Source organism: Leuresthes tenuis, unplaced genomic scaffold (genome assembly GCF_036924035.1).
Source record: "Leuresthes tenuis unplaced genomic scaffold, fLeuTen1.0.hap1 SCAF_18, whole genome shotgun sequence".
In the NCBI taxonomy this organism is placed as follows: Eukaryota; Metazoa; Chordata; class Actinopteri; order Atheriniformes; family Atherinopsidae; genus Leuresthes; species Leuresthes tenuis.
Genome location: NW_027325372.1, coordinates 112,393 through 130,000, shown reverse-complemented (window position 1 = coordinate 130,000; position 17,608 = coordinate 112,393). Strand labels below are relative to the sequence as shown.

General features: G+C 46.0%; 1 protein-coding gene across 1 annotated transcript in view; it reads left to right on the top strand.

Annotated features, from left to right (window-relative positions):
- sdc2 (syndecan 2) overlaps window positions 1–15,522 on the top strand; it is a 35,121-nt gene extending 19,599 nt beyond the window's left edge. Inside the window, exons 2-5 of the mRNA XM_072370690.1 lie at window positions 8,233–8,347; window positions 9,204–9,367; window positions 10,768–10,897; window positions 14,196–15,522. Coding sequence (XP_072226791.1) covers window positions 8,233–8,347; window positions 9,204–9,367; window positions 10,768–10,897; window positions 14,196–14,359 — 573 coding nt within the window. The 3' untranslated portion in view covers window positions 14,360–15,522. The remainder of the gene's footprint in view (window positions 1–8,232; window positions 8,348–9,203; window positions 9,368–10,767; window positions 10,898–14,195) is intronic.
- Window positions 15,523–17,608: the final 2,086 nt, after the last annotated feature.

The following is a 17,608-nucleotide window of genomic DNA, read 5'->3' as shown; positions in this document are numbered from 1 at the left end:
GGGGCCTGATAACTGAAGGCTCTGCCTCCCATTCTGCTTTTAGGGGCCTGATAACTGAAGGCTCTGCCTCCCATTCTGCTTTTAGGGGCCTGATAACTGAAGGCTCTGCCTCCCATTCTGCTTTTAGGGGCCTGATAACTGAAGGCTCTGCCTCCCATTCTGCTTTTAGGGGCCTGATAACTGAAGGCTCTGCCTCCTATTCTGCTTTTAGGGGCCTGATAACTGAAGGCTCTGCCTCCCATTCTGCTTTTAGGGGCCTGATAACTGAAGGCTCTGCCTCCCATTCTGCTTTTAGGGGCCTGATAACTGAAGGCTCTGCCTCCCATTCTGCTTTTAGGGGCCTGATAACTGAAGGCTCTGCCTCCCATTCTGCTTTTAGGGGCCTGATAACTGAAGGCTCTGCCTCCCATTCTGCTTTTAGAAACTCTGGGAACCACAAGGAAACCTGCAGCCTGAGAGCAAAGTGCTCTGTTGGGGAAATATCCAACTGTGAGATCTTTAAGATGTGATGGAGCTCGGTCATTAAGAGCTTTATATGTGAGGAGAAGAAGCTTAGATTCTATTCTGAATTTAACAGGGAGCCAATGAAGAGAAGCTAAAACTGGAGAAACATGATCTCTGCTGTTAGATCTCAGCAGAACTCTGGCTGCAGGGTTTTGGATCAGCTGGAGGCTTTTCAGAGAATCTGTGGGACAGAACAATAATAAGGAATTACAGTAGTTCAGTCCTGAAGGAACAGATGCATGGAGCAGTTTCTCTGCATCACCCTGAGACAGGATGGTCCTGATTTTAATGATATTACGAAGGTGAAAGAAGGCAGAAACCTGTTTTTATATGTGAGTCAAAGTCAAATAACTCCAAGGTTCCTCACTGTAGAACCAGAAGCCAAGGAAATACCATCTAGAGTAACTATATAACAGGACAGTTTCTCCCTGAAGCGCTCAGGTCCAAAGAGAACAACTTCAGTTTGTCTGAATTTAGAAGCAGAAAGTTCTGAGTCATCCAGGTCTTTATGTCTTTAAGACAGGCTTGTAGTCTGACCAACCTGTTGGTTTCATCTGGTTTCATAGATAAGTACAGCTGAGTATCATCAGCATAACAGTGGAAATTTATGCCATGCTGTCTGATAATGTTACCTAATGGAAGCATGTATAAAGTAAAAAGAATCGGTCCAAGCACAGAACCCTGAGGAACTCCATGACTTACTCTGGTGTTTGAGGAAGATTCTTCATTTACAAGAACAAACTGGAATCTATCAGATAAATATGACTGAAACCAGCCTAATGCAGTTCCTTTAATCCCAATAACATGTTCAAGTCTCTGTAACAGAATGCTGTGATCGATCGTATCAAATGCAGCTCTGAGATCCAACAGGACAAGAAACAAGTCCGCTATCAGAAGCTAACAGGAGATCATTGGTAACTTTCACCAGTGCTGTTTCTGTGCTATGATGCACTCTGAATCCTGACTGAAACTCTTCAGATTATTTCTGTGGAAATGATCACAAAGTTGAGCTGAAACTATTTTTTTCAAGAACTTTAGACCCTTAGATTGGATATAGGTCGATAATTAGCCAACACTTCTGAATCAAGAGTAGGTTTTTTAAGTAAAGGTTTAATTACAGCAACCTTAAAAGTCTGAGGTACATATCCTGTCAACAAAGACCGACTGATCAAATCCAATATGGAAGTATTGATTAAGGGGAAAACCTCCTTGAACAGTCTGGTTGGGATTGGGTCTAACATACAAGTTGATGGTTTAGAAGAGACTATTGCTGCTGTTAGCTCAGAGAGATCAACTGGGCAGAAGCTCTAAATACACATCAGGTTCTAAAGATACTTCTACAGCTGCTGCACTTTCTTATACGTTATTAAACTATCTTTCCAGACTAATTGAAACTCTTCTAAATTAGAGGAACGCCACTGTCTCTCCAGCTTTCTTCAGTCTGCTTTAAAGCAGCTGTGAATTATACCAAGGAGCCAACCTCTTCTGACTGATTACCTTCCTTTTCAGAGGCAACACATGATCAGTGATTAATGACCCTCCTTTGTTTCATAGATTAGGAGCACTGAGTTTAAAGTCCAGTAGACTCCTCCATGTCGGACCCTGTGCACACCAGAGGTGGAGCAGCCAATCAGAGGCTGCGTACAGAGCAAGCTCATCTTTTACACAGTTTCAGTTCAACAGCTGCTCAGGAACAAAGACTGTGAACAAACACAGTCTAATTATAGTGATGGGCTTCAAACGCAACACATTCCAGCAGCTTGTGTGTGTGCACAGGTACAACCTCAGTGTGTCAGTTTGTGTTTAGCTGTGTTTTATGTGTGTTGAGTGCTGCCTGGAGGACTCTGGTGTCTGTTACTGGAGGCAGATCTGACCACATTACATCAGCCACCACATCTGGATGTGTGTGTGAAGTTTGATATAAACCCACATTTGTGGTCTTTTATTTCCACATCAAGCAAGTCATGTGAGACGACAAAAAGGATCAGAAACGCCACAGTCGCTGATGAGTGTGAGGTCACTGTCCTTTGTTGTCATAACAGCAGCATCAGCAACTTAAAGTGGGTGTTTTGTGATTGATCTGCTTCCACAGTGTGTTTAGGTGGCGGTAGGAAGGACCCGTGTTGTAAGGTCCTCTCACACAACACCATGATCAGCCCGTGCTTTCTGTTGTGTCCTACACAGCGCGCCGCTTACTGTGTAGAGAGCAACAAAGTGCACGGTGCGAGGCTCTCAGACTCTAACTTTCATCTGTGTGTTTGAGACACAGTCGGGGGGAGGGGAGGTCGGGGGGCAGATGTGCCCTGAATACTTGGCTCCATCGTACTGTGGGACGAATACATGTGTAAGAGCATCTTTGAATCTGTGAAAATGATGCTGCTGCTGATCAGTATTGATCCATCTGTCAGTGACTGACTGCAGCTGATCAGAGCTCAGTGAGACTCTTTATCCTCAGGTTTGCTCAGCCCTCCTGAATCCATCTGCACATATCAGGTTCTGGTTCCTGGAAGCAGAAACAAGCAGGAAGTCTTGTGAGAAATGGGCAAAGTTAGCCGCAGAGCTCTGAGCTCTGGTGTAGGTGGAAAGTTTGGATGTCTGAGTAGTAGCTGGCTGACAGCAAGTGAAAGAGCTTCACACTCGGTAACGTGTTTCATGTAGTTCTGACTCAGGCTGACTGACGTTTGAGTTCAGGTTCACTGCAGCATCTGTAGGTGAAATGAAGAAACATGACTTCAGTCTGTGTTTCTGTCAGCTGCTCTGAGCGAGGACAGGATTACAAACACGCTCAGAGAAAGAGTGGCTTTCAGAAATTTGTAAAGGAAGCATCTGTTCCTATTGTCTAACGAAATATTTAATTTCAAACCAGTCGTTCTCACTTGAATTAACCTGAAAATGAAAGTTCAGGATCAAACTAGTTAAAGGTCGATGGGTTGTTTCCAGGTGTTGTTGTTGTTCACACAGAACCTTAACCTGGTCTGGCAGAGCCAAGGACTGAGCAGCCAATCCTGCGACTGGTGGGTGCTCTGAAGATTCGTGCTGTTTGTGAGGTTTGCAGCTGATTAGTTTCAGCTGGTAACCGAATGAACGCTGCTCTGTCTCAGCTCTCAGCGAAGGCTCTCCCTCACAGTTTATTCAAAGCTCAACTCGTTTTGATTCATGTGAGTGCTTTGAGCTTCTCATTTGTGGTATCCAGTTTTTGCAGGTTATTGCAGTGAGATACATTTTTCTGTGAAACCCTCATGTGTGTCTGGAAAACTGGAAAGACTGGAAAGTAAAGCCCATTTTCCAGAGTCTCACTCTCAAAGTTTCACTCTGAACAAAGAATCTAGGCTTTCCTGAGCATATCCAAGGCCGTTTAACGGAGCAGAGGAATTTCCCAACTCGGTGGACAAGTAGGAGGGAGGAGAAGAGGGCAGAGCTCGCTCAGCCTGGCAATCTGCACAGCTTTTTCATGAGCTGAAAAACAGTTGGTCTCCTTGAGTCTGGATACCACAGCTCTGAGGTATTCACTGAGTGAGGCCATGTTGAAGCCACATGGGCTCCATGTTGTTCCCCTCTGAGCGCCCAGTGAGGAGCTTCACTGTAACGGGAGCAGGGCTGCCTCAGTGAAGTCTGAAGGATGTGACTGAAGCTGCAGCTGTGAGAGGATCTGAAACAAGCTTTGTGTTGGAGGTCGTCCCTTCCCACTGAGACGCAGGTAAAGGTGAGAGCAAGCAGGTGCACAATGATGAGCTTCTGCGTTCATGCTAACATTTAATAATCAGCAGGTATTTGGTTCTAAACTCTAAGTTTAGACTTTGTGTTGCTGGTGGAAACACACCAAAGTCTTTACAGCTCATAGAACACCGAGGTGAACAAACCGAAGGTTCCTCCATCTCATGACCTTTTCACAGTGGTAACATAGACCTTTAAACATCTGGCTCTGAGGTGTTTAATCTGCTTTCAGTCCTGCTTCACATGACCCTGCAGTGGTTTTTATCAGCTCCGATCAGTGGGAACAAAACACTTTGAAGTGCTCTCTGTGATTTCCTCTGAGGATGCTGCAGTCGGGGCTGAAAGGGTGATCACAGCTCAGTTTATCTTCTCAGATACAGGTTTACTGACTGTAATTCTGGATTAAAGCGTCTGTCAGACAGCTGGCAGCTCACTCCGAGTCAGAAATCATAAAGTAGTCTGATTATGTCGGAAACTGTGGTCCAACACAGCTGCAGCACACAAAGTGATGTCATTCCTTCATGTTGTCATGGTTACAGGTTTGTTACCTGGTAGGTGGTGCGAGTTAGTTTACCCGTTTAAAACCCTTTTAAGACAGACTTAGACATCAGTGTTAGGTTCACCAGAGGCATGAGGATTCCTCCTCCTGGGAACAGAAACAGCGTTTCACCCTCTCAGAATGAACCCACAAACGCTAACCCTCCAGAGGCTGAAATTCAAACCCAGCAGGTGAGGATGAAGAGCATACTCTTCATCAGCAGCAGATCCATCACTGACAGGAAGTCTGACAGGAAGTGAGAGGTGTCACATGTTTCCTCTGGATGTGGGCAGGGGGACTAATCTTCTGCTGTTTAGTGATCTTGAATGTTGCTGATTGGCATTATTGATTATAAGATCCATTACTATTGACGGTTCAGATCTCTCACTTTAAACCGGTTTGCTCTTAATCTGCTCATAAATCTGTCATTTTTTTACACGCCAGCTCTCAGAGAGAGCTAAACGTTTTGTTGGGACTATTTTTTGTGACACATTAACACACATTTCAGCTGGTGGTGTGAGGGATGGACTCACAATAATGGTTTTGGAGCTGTTGTGTATCAGTCTGATGGTTTTGTGGATTTATCACAAGAGGAAAGCTCAGTGTGACATAGAAGCCCCTGGAAGGCTGAGCTGGAAACCCCTACTGCTCCCTCATGGAGGTTTCAGCCCTGTGGAATGTGCTGTGTGCCTCTCTGAGTCCGTTTGTTTTGGAACAGGAGACCATCTGAATCTGAGCTGAACACAGCGACGTGCTGAGGTTGTTTGGTGGGGGGGTCCCTTTCAGAGGCCGAGAGGTGGTAAAAGAGGCGTGGAGAGGGGAGCCTGTTAAAGAGAGTCTGAGACGTCTGATTTTGCAGTTTATTTAGAGCTGACATGTTGTGGTGTGAGGGTGGGTTAGGGTTAGGGTGTCGAAGGTCTGCTGCTGTTCAGTTACAGTAAGAAAAATTGTAAGCTCTTTCTATAAATTTCAGCTCCAGAGCACAATGCTCTCTTTCTGATTTCCTCTGTGTGCATTGTCACATGCACACACACACACACACACACACAGACACACACACAGACACACAGACACACACACACGCACACACACACACACACGCACACACACACATACACAGACACACACACACGCACACACACACACACACACACACGCACACACACACACGCACACACAGACACACACACACGCACACACACACACACACACACACACACGCACACACACACACGCACACACACACACACACACACGCACACACACACACGCACACACAGACACACACACACACACACACATACACAGACACACACACACGCACACACACACACACACACACACACAGACACACACACACGCACACACACACACACAGACACACACACACACACACACGCACACACACACACGCACACACAGACACACACACACGCACACACATACACAGACACACACACACACACACACACACACACACGCATACACACAGACACACACACACGCACACAGACACACACACACGCACACACACACACACACGCACACACACACACGCACACACAGACACACACACACGCACACACATACACAGACACACACACAGACACACACACACACACACACATACACAGACACACACACACGCACACACACACACACACACACACACAGACACACACACACGCACACACACACACACAGACACACACACACACACACACGCACACACACACACGCACACACAGACACACACACACGCACACACATACACAGACACACACACACACACACACGCACACACACGCAGTGACGGCTTGAGGTCACTTATGAGGTCAACATCTGAGCTCCAACATCTGAGCTCCAACATCTGAGCTCCAACATTTGAGCTCCAACATCTGAGCTCCAACATCTGAGCTCCACCATATGAGGTCCAACATATGAGGTCCAACATATGAGGTCCAACATCTGAGCTCCAACATCTGAGCTCCACCATATGAGGTCCAACATATGAGGTCCAACATATGAGGTCCAACATATGAGCTCCAACATCTGAGCTCCACCATATGAGGTCCAACATATGAGGTCCAACATATGAGGTCCAACATCTGAGCTCCAACATCTGAGCTCCACCATATGAGGTCCAACATATGAGGTCCAACATCTGAGCTCCAACATCTGAGCTCCACCATATGAGGTCCAACATATGAGGTCCAACATATGAGGTCCAACATCTGAGCTCCAACATCTGAGCTCCACCATATGAGGTCCAACATATGAGGTCCAACATCTGAGCTCCAACATCTGAGCTCCACCATATGAGGTCCAACATATGAGGTCCAACATCTGAGCTCCAACATTTGAGCTCCAACATCTGAGCTCCAACATCTGAGCTCCACCATATGAGGTCCAACATATGAGGTCCAACATCTGAGCTCCAACATCTGAGCTCCACCATATGAGGTCCAACATATGAGGTCCAACATATGAGGTCCAACATATGAGGTCCAACATATGAGCTCCAACATCTGAGCTCCACCATATGAGGTCCAACATATGAGGTCCAACATATGAGGTCCAACATATGAGGTCCAACATATGAGGTCCAACATATGAGGTCCAACATCTGAGCTCCACCATATGAGGTCCAACATATGAGGTCCAACATATGAGGTCCAACATATGAGGTCCAACATATGAGGTCCAACATATGAGGTCCAACATATGAGGTCCAACATCTGAGCTCCAACATATGAGCCCCAACATCTGAGCTCCAACATATGAGCTCCAACATATGAGCCCCAACATCTGAGCTCCAACATCTGAGCTCCAACATCTGAGCTCCAACATCTGAGCGCCAACATCTGAGCTCCAACATCTGAGCTCCAACATCTGAGCTCCAACATCTGAGCTCCAACATCTGAGCTCCAACATCTGAGCTCCAACATCTGAGCTCCAACATCTGAGCGCCAACATATGAGCCCAGACTCTTCAAAAAACTGAAGATTTGTACTGTTATGTCTCATTTCATTTCCTTTTTGTTAGAATTGATATTATAAAATTGGTTTTGAAAAAAGTATCGCTCAGGAAACAGTATTGAAGTGAAGGTATCGGTATTGGTACCGGTATCGAAAAATTTTGATTTATACCCATCCCTACATATGTGAAAGAAGTTTAAAAAGAAGAAAGCAGTGATAAGTTGAAGTAGTGATTTTTATCACAAACAAGAGAATGATCAAAGTTTCCTACAGACACATCTGCCAACTCACAGCACATCTGTACAGTAGGTTCATGAGGCCGGTAGACGGAGTGCAGATGTGTTTAAGACGCCTCCGTACAGAACACAGATAGAAGTGTGAAACAGGAACATATCGTTGTGGAGACACTGAGTGTTTGTTAAAGGAACATCATTAAACCCTAAACTTGTGCTGTGACTGTAGTGTAATAACGGTGGCTGTTATCTGGTCGGTTTGCAGATAGCAGAAGCAGCTAAGACTTCCTCTCAGGCGGATGACTTGTACCTGGATGACCCCGGCTCAGGAGGTTACTACCCTGAAGACGATGATGACTTTAACTCAGGGTCTGGCTCAGGTACACACTCACTACAAGTTATTTAGAAAGCTCTTTGTTTTCTGTCTTTATCTCCTTATAGTCTTTTCTCTCCTGGTCTCACTCCAGTCGAATTAGAACAACTCATCAGTCAGACTGCACAGCTTTTTATGAGCTGCTCTGTTATTCTTCATAAACCTCATTCAGTGGTCTGCTCGGAAGAATAAAATCCTTCCAGAAGTGACTGAGCACCTGATCACTGCTGCTCTGAAACTACAGCAGATTCAAAGTGGAAACAATGAAGAAAACATCTGCATGAAATGGGAAAAATAGAGTAGAGCCTGTCACTCTTTACAGACACATGATTACATATAGTTTAGGGCGATGTTAAAAAAAATCTGATTTCATTTGAAAAATTCAATATCAATTAAGAACACCCCTAAACTGTTTTTTATCATATTCCATTTTTGGCATCATGTGATTGAGGAATCTCATGTAATCTTGCATGATTACTCATGTGAATGAATGAGATTCATGCAGACCCAGCCCAGCCTGTGAGGAGGGAAACCAGCCGGAAGCAGCAGCTGCCTCACATCAGACGGCTGATGTGAGGCAGCATGTAGGAAGTAACCCGATCGAGTTTGACGTTTCACTTTTAATAATGTACCTGACCAAAAATGGTATTTTATAATAATCTTTTGATGAAAACCTCTCTTATAAGCTAAGCCAGATTTGAACAAAAACTGCATCATTTGAATCGATATGGAATCAAATTGGTAATCAAATCTAATGGCATCCTTTTGAAATGGAATTTAATCAATTCAGAATATCAGTAGTGATACCCGGCCCCACGCTGTTCTGTCCATGACTGAACTGAGCGATTCTGCTCCCCCCGCAGGTGGAGGCGAGGAAGTGGTGGAGGAAACGGTGACTGTTTATGTTGAGCCAAATGCAGCTCAGCCCACCCAGGACTCCACCAAAGCCTTCACCCCCAGGATGGACACGGCTACGGTCAGAGGAAAGCCCAGAGACAGCCTGCCCAGGAAACCTTTCAGAACCGAGGTAAGAGCTGATGAAACTTGGCCATCAGTAAGTGAGCTGGGGGCCTCCCGATCGCTCTAGGTGGGGCTCTGCTCGCCTTTGTGCTGTGGGGTCTTTTGTGTCTGTATTTTTCCAGAGAGCAGAACCATATCTGTCTCTAAAAGCTTCTCTGATGCCAACGGTCATGTTTACCGTGGTTAAAACATCTGTTCATGTAACGCCATCTTCTCGTGTTTACCAAGTTGTGTGGAAATGTTCTGAAACATGAGCTCATGGGTTCCATTCAGAGCAGCTTCAGTCATCGGGGCTGATACTCGCTGAGGTGACAGGAAGGAACCGCCATGTGTTTGAGTGGAGCACCCTGCTCAGGCCACTGATTCTGACGTCACTGCTCTGCTCCCACATCACGACCCTCTGATTGGTCAGTTTGATAGAGCAACAGCGGTGTAACGAGGGCCTCTTTGTGGCGGGTTGACACCATCTCTGTGTGAATGGCACTGCTGGCTGATTGATGAATATCCAGACCAATCAGAAAGCCTTGCTGGCCATCACTTAATCTGCCATCAGCTCGCTGCAGGAGGCCGTAGATCAGCACTCAGTTTCTGACCCGCTCCAGCTGAAGCAGGATTACATCTGTGTGAGACATAATCACTCAGGCTGTGGCCATCTTGTGTGTTACATTCCTGCTGTTCTCACTGGACGCCACATCTGTTTGGGATTAGTAGGCAGGCTCTCAGCCCCTCAGTCAAGCCCACCTGGCATCGTTCCATTCATCTTTCCTCCTGCTTCCACAGCTCCTTCAGTCATAAACAATGGCTCAGTTCCATTTAGCTTCTTTGCGCTCTGCTCTAATGTTATTGGAAAAAACTGTTAGCATTGGCACATCTACACTCCAGATGCTCTGCTTCCTTTCCTAGACATAGAGACCCCGGCTCAGTTTGCTTTGCCTTCTTTTCTTCACACTAATCTCTTGAGCAAATCTGTATTAGTTCCATTTTTTTTTCTGTCCAGCCCCTAAAAGTTTCACAGGCCAGGTTCCACTTTAGACCAGATCCCAATGCCGAGTACACCACTGACACCAAGTTATTCCTCTTAAAGCAGCAGTGAAGTCCACATATTTGCTTCGTCAGAGTCAGACCATGATCGGCAGAAGAAGGAAGGAGAATAAAAGGTGGGATCAGGCCAGCGGCGGCTCCTCAGCTGCCTGTGAACACAGCAGACAGAACCTGTGATTGGCGGGATGCTATGAGGTCATCGGTCACCAGCTCAGACTCAGCAGGATCACTGCACCAAAATACTCCAATGAATGAACTGATTTTAGCAGGCAGATCCTCTCTTAACAGAACAATCTGTTTCCTGTCTGTATGCTAACTGAACCACGATGACCCTCCTCACCCCCTAACCCTGCTCTTCTCACCCAGGCACCAGTTCCAGTCACAGAGGACCTGCAGAGGAACCAGATGACCAGTACGACCGGTTCCCCTGGATCGCCTCAGGAGCCCATCGAGGTCCGCACCGAAAACCTCTTCCAGAGGACTGAGGTGTTGGCAGGTCAGTGTTGGACTGTAATACATCATCTACTCTCACTTTTTGTTCAGAATGAACACAGATCACACGTTTCTGTCGGTTAGAAGGAGAGTTTATTTCATCACATTACATGTTGCTATATTTCAATAAACAGCTGAATTTTCACTGATGGCTTCCTGAAAGTCTTCAATCTGAACCTGAAAACAATGCGCTGAAATAATCATGTTGTTCCCGCGGTGGGAGGTCGCAGGGTCAAATCAATGAGGATGTTCCAGGCCTGATGTTCTCCTTGGTGACGTAAAAGAGGGTCGATAAAAAGTGACCTGACTCATCGCTTTCCTCTGCTGTCAGGAGTCTGTAGAATGAAATCAGGACAGACTGAAACATCTCTTCTGCTGACTGGCTCAGTTAAGCTTTTCATGGTATTTTTTGGAGTATTAGAACAAAGTCTTTGGATCAAGCCAGAAGATTCCCATCCTCCATCTTCTTCTCCAGATTAGAACCATTCCTCTCCATTCCTGCATGACTTGTAAGAAAATGATTGCCCATAATCTTCTCTTCATATATTCTGTCTGCATTAAGTTACTGCTCCTCGGCGCTGAGCAGCTGGGTTTTCCCTGCAGGAACGGTCAACTTGTGGAAAGGTGAAGTGGAGCAGAGGGCAGACTGTCGCAGAAGCACAGACTCTAAACACATTAAGAAGCTATACAGAAGCTCATAGAAGCAGTATTGAAAGAGGAATTTAATTTAGGTGTCCCTGTTGTCCTGCTGTCCTCCACAAAGAGTTGAACTGTCAGCACCTGAGTCAGGACTCAGTTTTACCGGATGAAGGTATGAACTCTCAATAGCTAAAAGCTCATTTTAAAGGAACCGAAGACACTTCAATTGAAGTCAGTTTGAACCACAAGGAGCTGGAGAGTCACAGGAGGTTCACTTGTTGCTGAAGCCTCCTGCTGATCTGACCAATCAGCTGGCAGTTTGGGAGCATTAAACCAACAACCTTCTACAGTAGATGGTCATTAACCCGGTGAACAGTTAGCTGACCTTCACCTGTTTGACCCCATCAGCTGATTGTTTAGTGTTAGAGACCAGCTGATCCAGCATGCTGAGGGTCACCAGTTAAACTGTTACCGGCACCAGTCTCTGATTGATAAAGGGTAAATGGACCCTTCTTAGTACGTTTGACTCAACACTCAAAATGGTTTTACACAACAAGGCAATTTGCTCATCCTCCTGAGCTACAGCCCCCAGATCTTTAGCTGGCTTCAGCGGAGAGTTGGTTTAACTGCAGTGTCAATTCTGTCCTTTTCACTGCACCGTAGTTCTGCCTCTATTGGACCGTCCTCTGGTTCCTACAGATGACTCTACTTGTTTCAGAGCTGCTGAGATGGTTTCTCTCCTTCCTCTGAGTTCAAATATCCAACATTTCTCTTTCAATGTGACCTTGACGTGTGTCTGGGACACAGAGGCGGTTTGGTTCTGGATCGGGTCCGCAGTCGTGTGTCTGGGACACGGAGGCGGTTTGGTTCTGGATCGGGTCCGCAGTCGTGTGTCTGGGACACGGAGGCGGTTTGGTTCTGGATCGGGTCCGCAGTCGTGTGTCTGGAACACGGAGGCTCTTTGGTTCTGGATCGGTCCGCAGTCGTGTGTCTGGGACACGGAGGCGGTTTGGTTCTGGATCGGGTCCGCAGTCGTGTGTGTCTGGGACACGGAGGCGGTTTGGTTCTGGATCGGGTCCGCAGTCGTGTGTCTGGAACACGGAGGCTCTTTGGTTCTGGATCGGTCCGCAGTCGTGTGTCTGGGACACGGAGGCGGTTTGGTTCTGGATCGGGTCCGCAGTCGTGTCTCTGGAACACGGAGGCTCTTTGGTTCTGGATCGGTCCGCAGTCGTGTGTCTGGGACACGGAGGCGGTTTGGTTCTGGATCGGTCCGCAGTCGTGTGTCTGGGACACGGAGGCGGTTTGGTTCTGGATCGGGTCCGCAGTCGTGTCTCTGGAACACGGAGGCTCTTTGGTTCTGGATCGGTCCGCAGTCGTGTGTCTGGGACACGGAGGCGGTTTGGTTCTGGATCGGGTCCGCAGTCGTGTGTCTGGGACACGGAGGCTGTTTGGTTCTGGATCGGGTCCAGTTTTGGCTGTTTGTGGGTAGGGTTGGTACTGAGCTTCGGTTCTTTTAAGGCACCGAGTATCAAAACACGCCTCATCTGTCGGTGCCAAGTTTCGGTCCCCAGAGATAAATCACGTGATCAATAACTGATTGCGCTGCCCTCTATTGGCTGTATGAACGTTCCACTTTGCAGGAACATGTGGTTCCGCCCACAGACGGGTTCACCTGCATCTGTAGGTGGAACTGTAGGAACTGTAGGTGTGTGTAGAACCGGTTAAACAACGGCACCGAGGTCTGAAGCCTGGCTCCATTTCATCAGGACTGATGCCAACATGTGCCAAAAAGTCACCGCTGCTGAGGCAGCAACACGACTGATTTAATGAGTTATTTGACCTGCACAAAATCAATTTAAGAGCAGAAAGTTGCTCCGTGTTTGACTGGAAGAAGGTCGGACCGCAGCCATCCTCCTCTCAGCAGTCAGGTGTGGACGCCACAGAGCCGAGCGCCATCATTCAGAACCACTGGACTCGGCTTCATCTGAGAGTCTATTTCTGGACTAAATCAAGACGATGACGGACCGACCAGAACCAACGTCCAAATGGCATCTGGTGTTCAGTGGGAACTTTTTGCACTGGAAGTTATTTGTTGTTAATTTTTTCTGGAAGCGAACTGCTTGGACTGGAAAAATACTGAGCTGAAAAATAAAACTGAAGATTTGGACTGTTATGTCTCATTTAATTTCCTTTTTGTTAGAATTGATATTATAAAATTGGTATCGAAAAAAGTATCGCTCAGGAACCAGTATTGAAGTGAAGGTATCGGTATTGTTGATTGCTACCCAGCCCTCTTTGTGGGACACTTTCCTTCCCCAACCCGACCCGGATCTTCTTTTACAGCCCCCCGCTGGTCGCTGATTGGAACTCAGTGTAAACCCTGTTGAACCAATCACACTCGGGTCCACATGACTCTGCTCCAATCACAGACTGACGTTGTAACCTCCCACTAACTGCCTGTGAAACATGTCAGAGGAGGTGAAGTGAGTCAGTCTCATGAGACAAACTGATGTGTTTCAGCATCATTATTTCAGCACATTTCACCATTTCAGGCAGACAGTAGTTTGGTTTCGTGACATTTGTACGGCAGCTGTGGAAATAAACGGTTGTGTAACCGACACACAGTTTGAACTTTAATCACTCACAGTGTCTGCCTTTCTCAGCTGTTATTGCAGGCGGCGTGATCGGCTTCCTGTTCGCCATCTTCCTCATCCTCCTGCTGGTTTACCGCATGAGGAAGAAGGACGAGGGCAGCTACGACCTGGGAGAAAGGAAACCCTCTGGCACAGCCTATCAGAAGGCCCCAACCAAGGAGTTTTATGCATAAAGTCCCGCCCTCCCGTCACCTTATCAACACCTGGCAAGCGGCTGTGACACGCAGTCCATCCCAGACACATGTTGATTTCAGTAAAATATCTCAAAGGAAAGTATTTGCATAGAGAATTGTGATGAAGATCTTTTCCTCCTGTTTTTGGATTAAACAGTTAGTGAAACATTAAAGCTGCTTTCAGTCACTGACTGCGTTTAACTGTCGCAGTGTGTGACCTGTAAAGAGTTATTCAGTAAAAACCTTTTTATTTGTCCTCATGTCTGTTAATTTATCTTATGGTGTTACATACATGCCTTTGGTCTTCATATTAACTCTGTTGAGGTAAATGTTCTCCCTTCAGGTTACTGAGGATTGTTTTCACATCAGTTATCCATTTGCTCTCTTCTCAGTTGAGCCTTTCTTCTGTTGGCTGATTTTCTTTGAGAGATAAAAATGTGTCAGAACTCAACCATCACAGCTTCTGTTTCACGTCTCGCTGATCTTCTTATTTCCTGTCGTTGGACGGTCGCTGCTGTCCTGCAGCTTTGTGTTTCCTCTTCAGGTTGTTTGATCCATGGCCGCCTCCTCCTGTCACCCTCCCTCTGTTTCCCCATAAGTCCTGACCCCTGTTTCTCAGCGCTCCCATGCAGAGCGTTTGAGTCGTCAGACCCCCCCCTTACAGACTCTTTCAGGCTTCTCTTGTTTAAAATGCCCCCACAGAGCGACTGCTGGGTGTCCACGCAGTGACATCACATGATATGGATTTGCCGTTTACCGTCACATCTGTGGTCACTCCTAGTTCAGCTGTACAGTAACATGAGGTAAACACCTGCGGTCAGCCCCGCTCTCCCTGGTGTACTGAACTGAAACCCAAAGACTCAGAGTTTCTGCTCCCCTCCCCATTGTGGCCACATCCTGTTGTTCCTTAGTTTCCTTTGTTAGACACCTGACCTTTGAGTCCAGTTGCTTACTAGTGTATGAAAAGATATATAAATATATATAAATGTATATTCACCAATGTTTGAAACCTTCAAAGTGCCTACATGTGGACATGTTCCTGCCCGGGTGAGCATGTGCTGGAGAGGTGGATGAGTGTAACTTTTTTAGTCTTACAAAGCTGACAGTATTGTACCTATAAGTTGAAACAACACTACTGAATAAACATTGTGGCCTAACACCCAGCTGCCATGTTGTCTTCTCTGCAACCCTCACGTTTTTATGGTCCTTGAAGTGTTCTCGGCACTCATTAAAGTGTCCATCAGCTGATGGACACTTTAATGATTGTTCCCTGTGCAGATTTAACTTTTTCACTTTAGATTATGTAGACCTCAATTACACGAGTGTATCAATGGTGATCAGATTCTTGTTTTCTAACATCAGAATCATCCCTGAGTAGTAAGCAGATCGTCACATGAATCTGAACCGGACTTCATTATTAGCTGTGAGTTCTGAGGAGCGCTTGAGGTTTCCTTGGTTAAAGACCAGCAGACCACCCAAAACACCTTTACAAATAGACCGAAATCCACTAAAACTTTGTCTCAAGCTGCTCCCATTTAGTGAAAAGCACAACATTTAATGACACAGTGTCACAACCATGAGCCCCACAGGGCGTCCTGCACACATCTCTGAAGTATATGGACTAGTTTAAAACTTCTGGTTTTCTGTGAGGATCCTGCTCTCTGTTTGCATCGATCTACGGGAGGCTTCTCTTTCAAAAACTGTTGGCTTACTGTGGGAGACAAGACATCAAATACATTTGATTTAAAAGAATTATGCCTCTAGAGTGAAAGTTGTGAGGGCTGCAACACATTAAAGGACAAACTTTTCCCTCACTATTACTATCACTATCGATTCTTTCTGATAAATCCTGATTGTTACAGTCCAACATGTCTGAGAAAAGTCAATCCAGCCACCACATGAACAGGAACGTTTGGGAGTTTAATCAGAGTTTTAGATCCAAAGGGAGAGCGATGAGTTAGAGGACACGCCGTGGAAGTTGAACATATCACATATTAACCCTGAGGTTTCTCTTATTCTGCCTCTTTCAGTCAGCTGGGTTCACAACATGCTGTAAGAATAACCCTTTATCTGAGCATTGAATTCATCTGGAAGTCATGGACACACAGTTCAGTCCTGACATATTTGGGTTCATATTAACTTTGACAGTGAGGACTGACCATCAGAGTTGAACTAGCATCCAGGCCCAAAATGAGCCAACAGTCCACTACATCGTCTCCAGGAGTCAAACCGACCCAACATGACCTCCTTCCAACCAGTTATCAGATGAAACAGAGCCTGTTTGTTTGCATGGTGTCACACACCTGTGGTCTTCCTTACTGTCTGTTTGTCAAAAACACATAAAACAAACATCACTCGAACTCTGACATCAGCATCAAATATTGAAATGAAGTCCTGTAGGACTGTAGGTGGCTTCACTGTCTTAATGGTCCTGATTGGCTGCACCTGTCAGCGTGTGGACAAACGCTGAGTCAGGTGTGCTTTCAGGATTCAGGCACAGCTCAAGTCATTGTCCTGATTGCTCTTCTTCTCTCTCAGTAGAAAATGCTGCCACCGAACATCCAAATGTGAGTTTTATGATAAAACCTCCTGAACATGACTGATAATCGCTGTGTAACTTCAGGTTAATTAATTTTAAGTGTCCTGATCAAACATCAGACAAAATAACATGAGTCAGTTCAGTTTTAGATGCTGGGGGACAGAACCAGGCTTGTGTCCACCCTCTTACAGTTTTTATACTAAGCTAGGCTAATGTGTGTCTGGCTCCTTGGTTTATGTGCAGATATGATCAGCTTCTGTAACTGTAGAAAAGAATGTGAATAAATCACCCTGTTGCGTTTAAGTGAGCAGTCCTGAGACTGTAGATGAGGGTTTAACATGACATCGTTAATGTTTAATGATAACTCTATGAATAACCCAGTTAATGGGAATAAAGCTGCCCCCCCCAGACTTGTGTCACAGCTCTGACTTTTTCTCTCATTCCACTAAAGACATGCAGTCCTGTGGAGTTTTGTCTCCTCTCTTACTCTAATCTCCCTCTGTGGCTGGTTGAGATTAGGGCACTAAAATGATATGCTGGACACAACCACAGGAGGATTACTCTTCTTCATAGTACTAATCCCCTCAGACTTTAACTAATGTAGAGAGCAAATGTGCTGCAGAATATTATAGCCTCACACTGTAAATGTTCCCCACTCTATATATAGACGCAGAGCCTTGTTTGAGGACAGCTTTGCTGGGAAGATATGG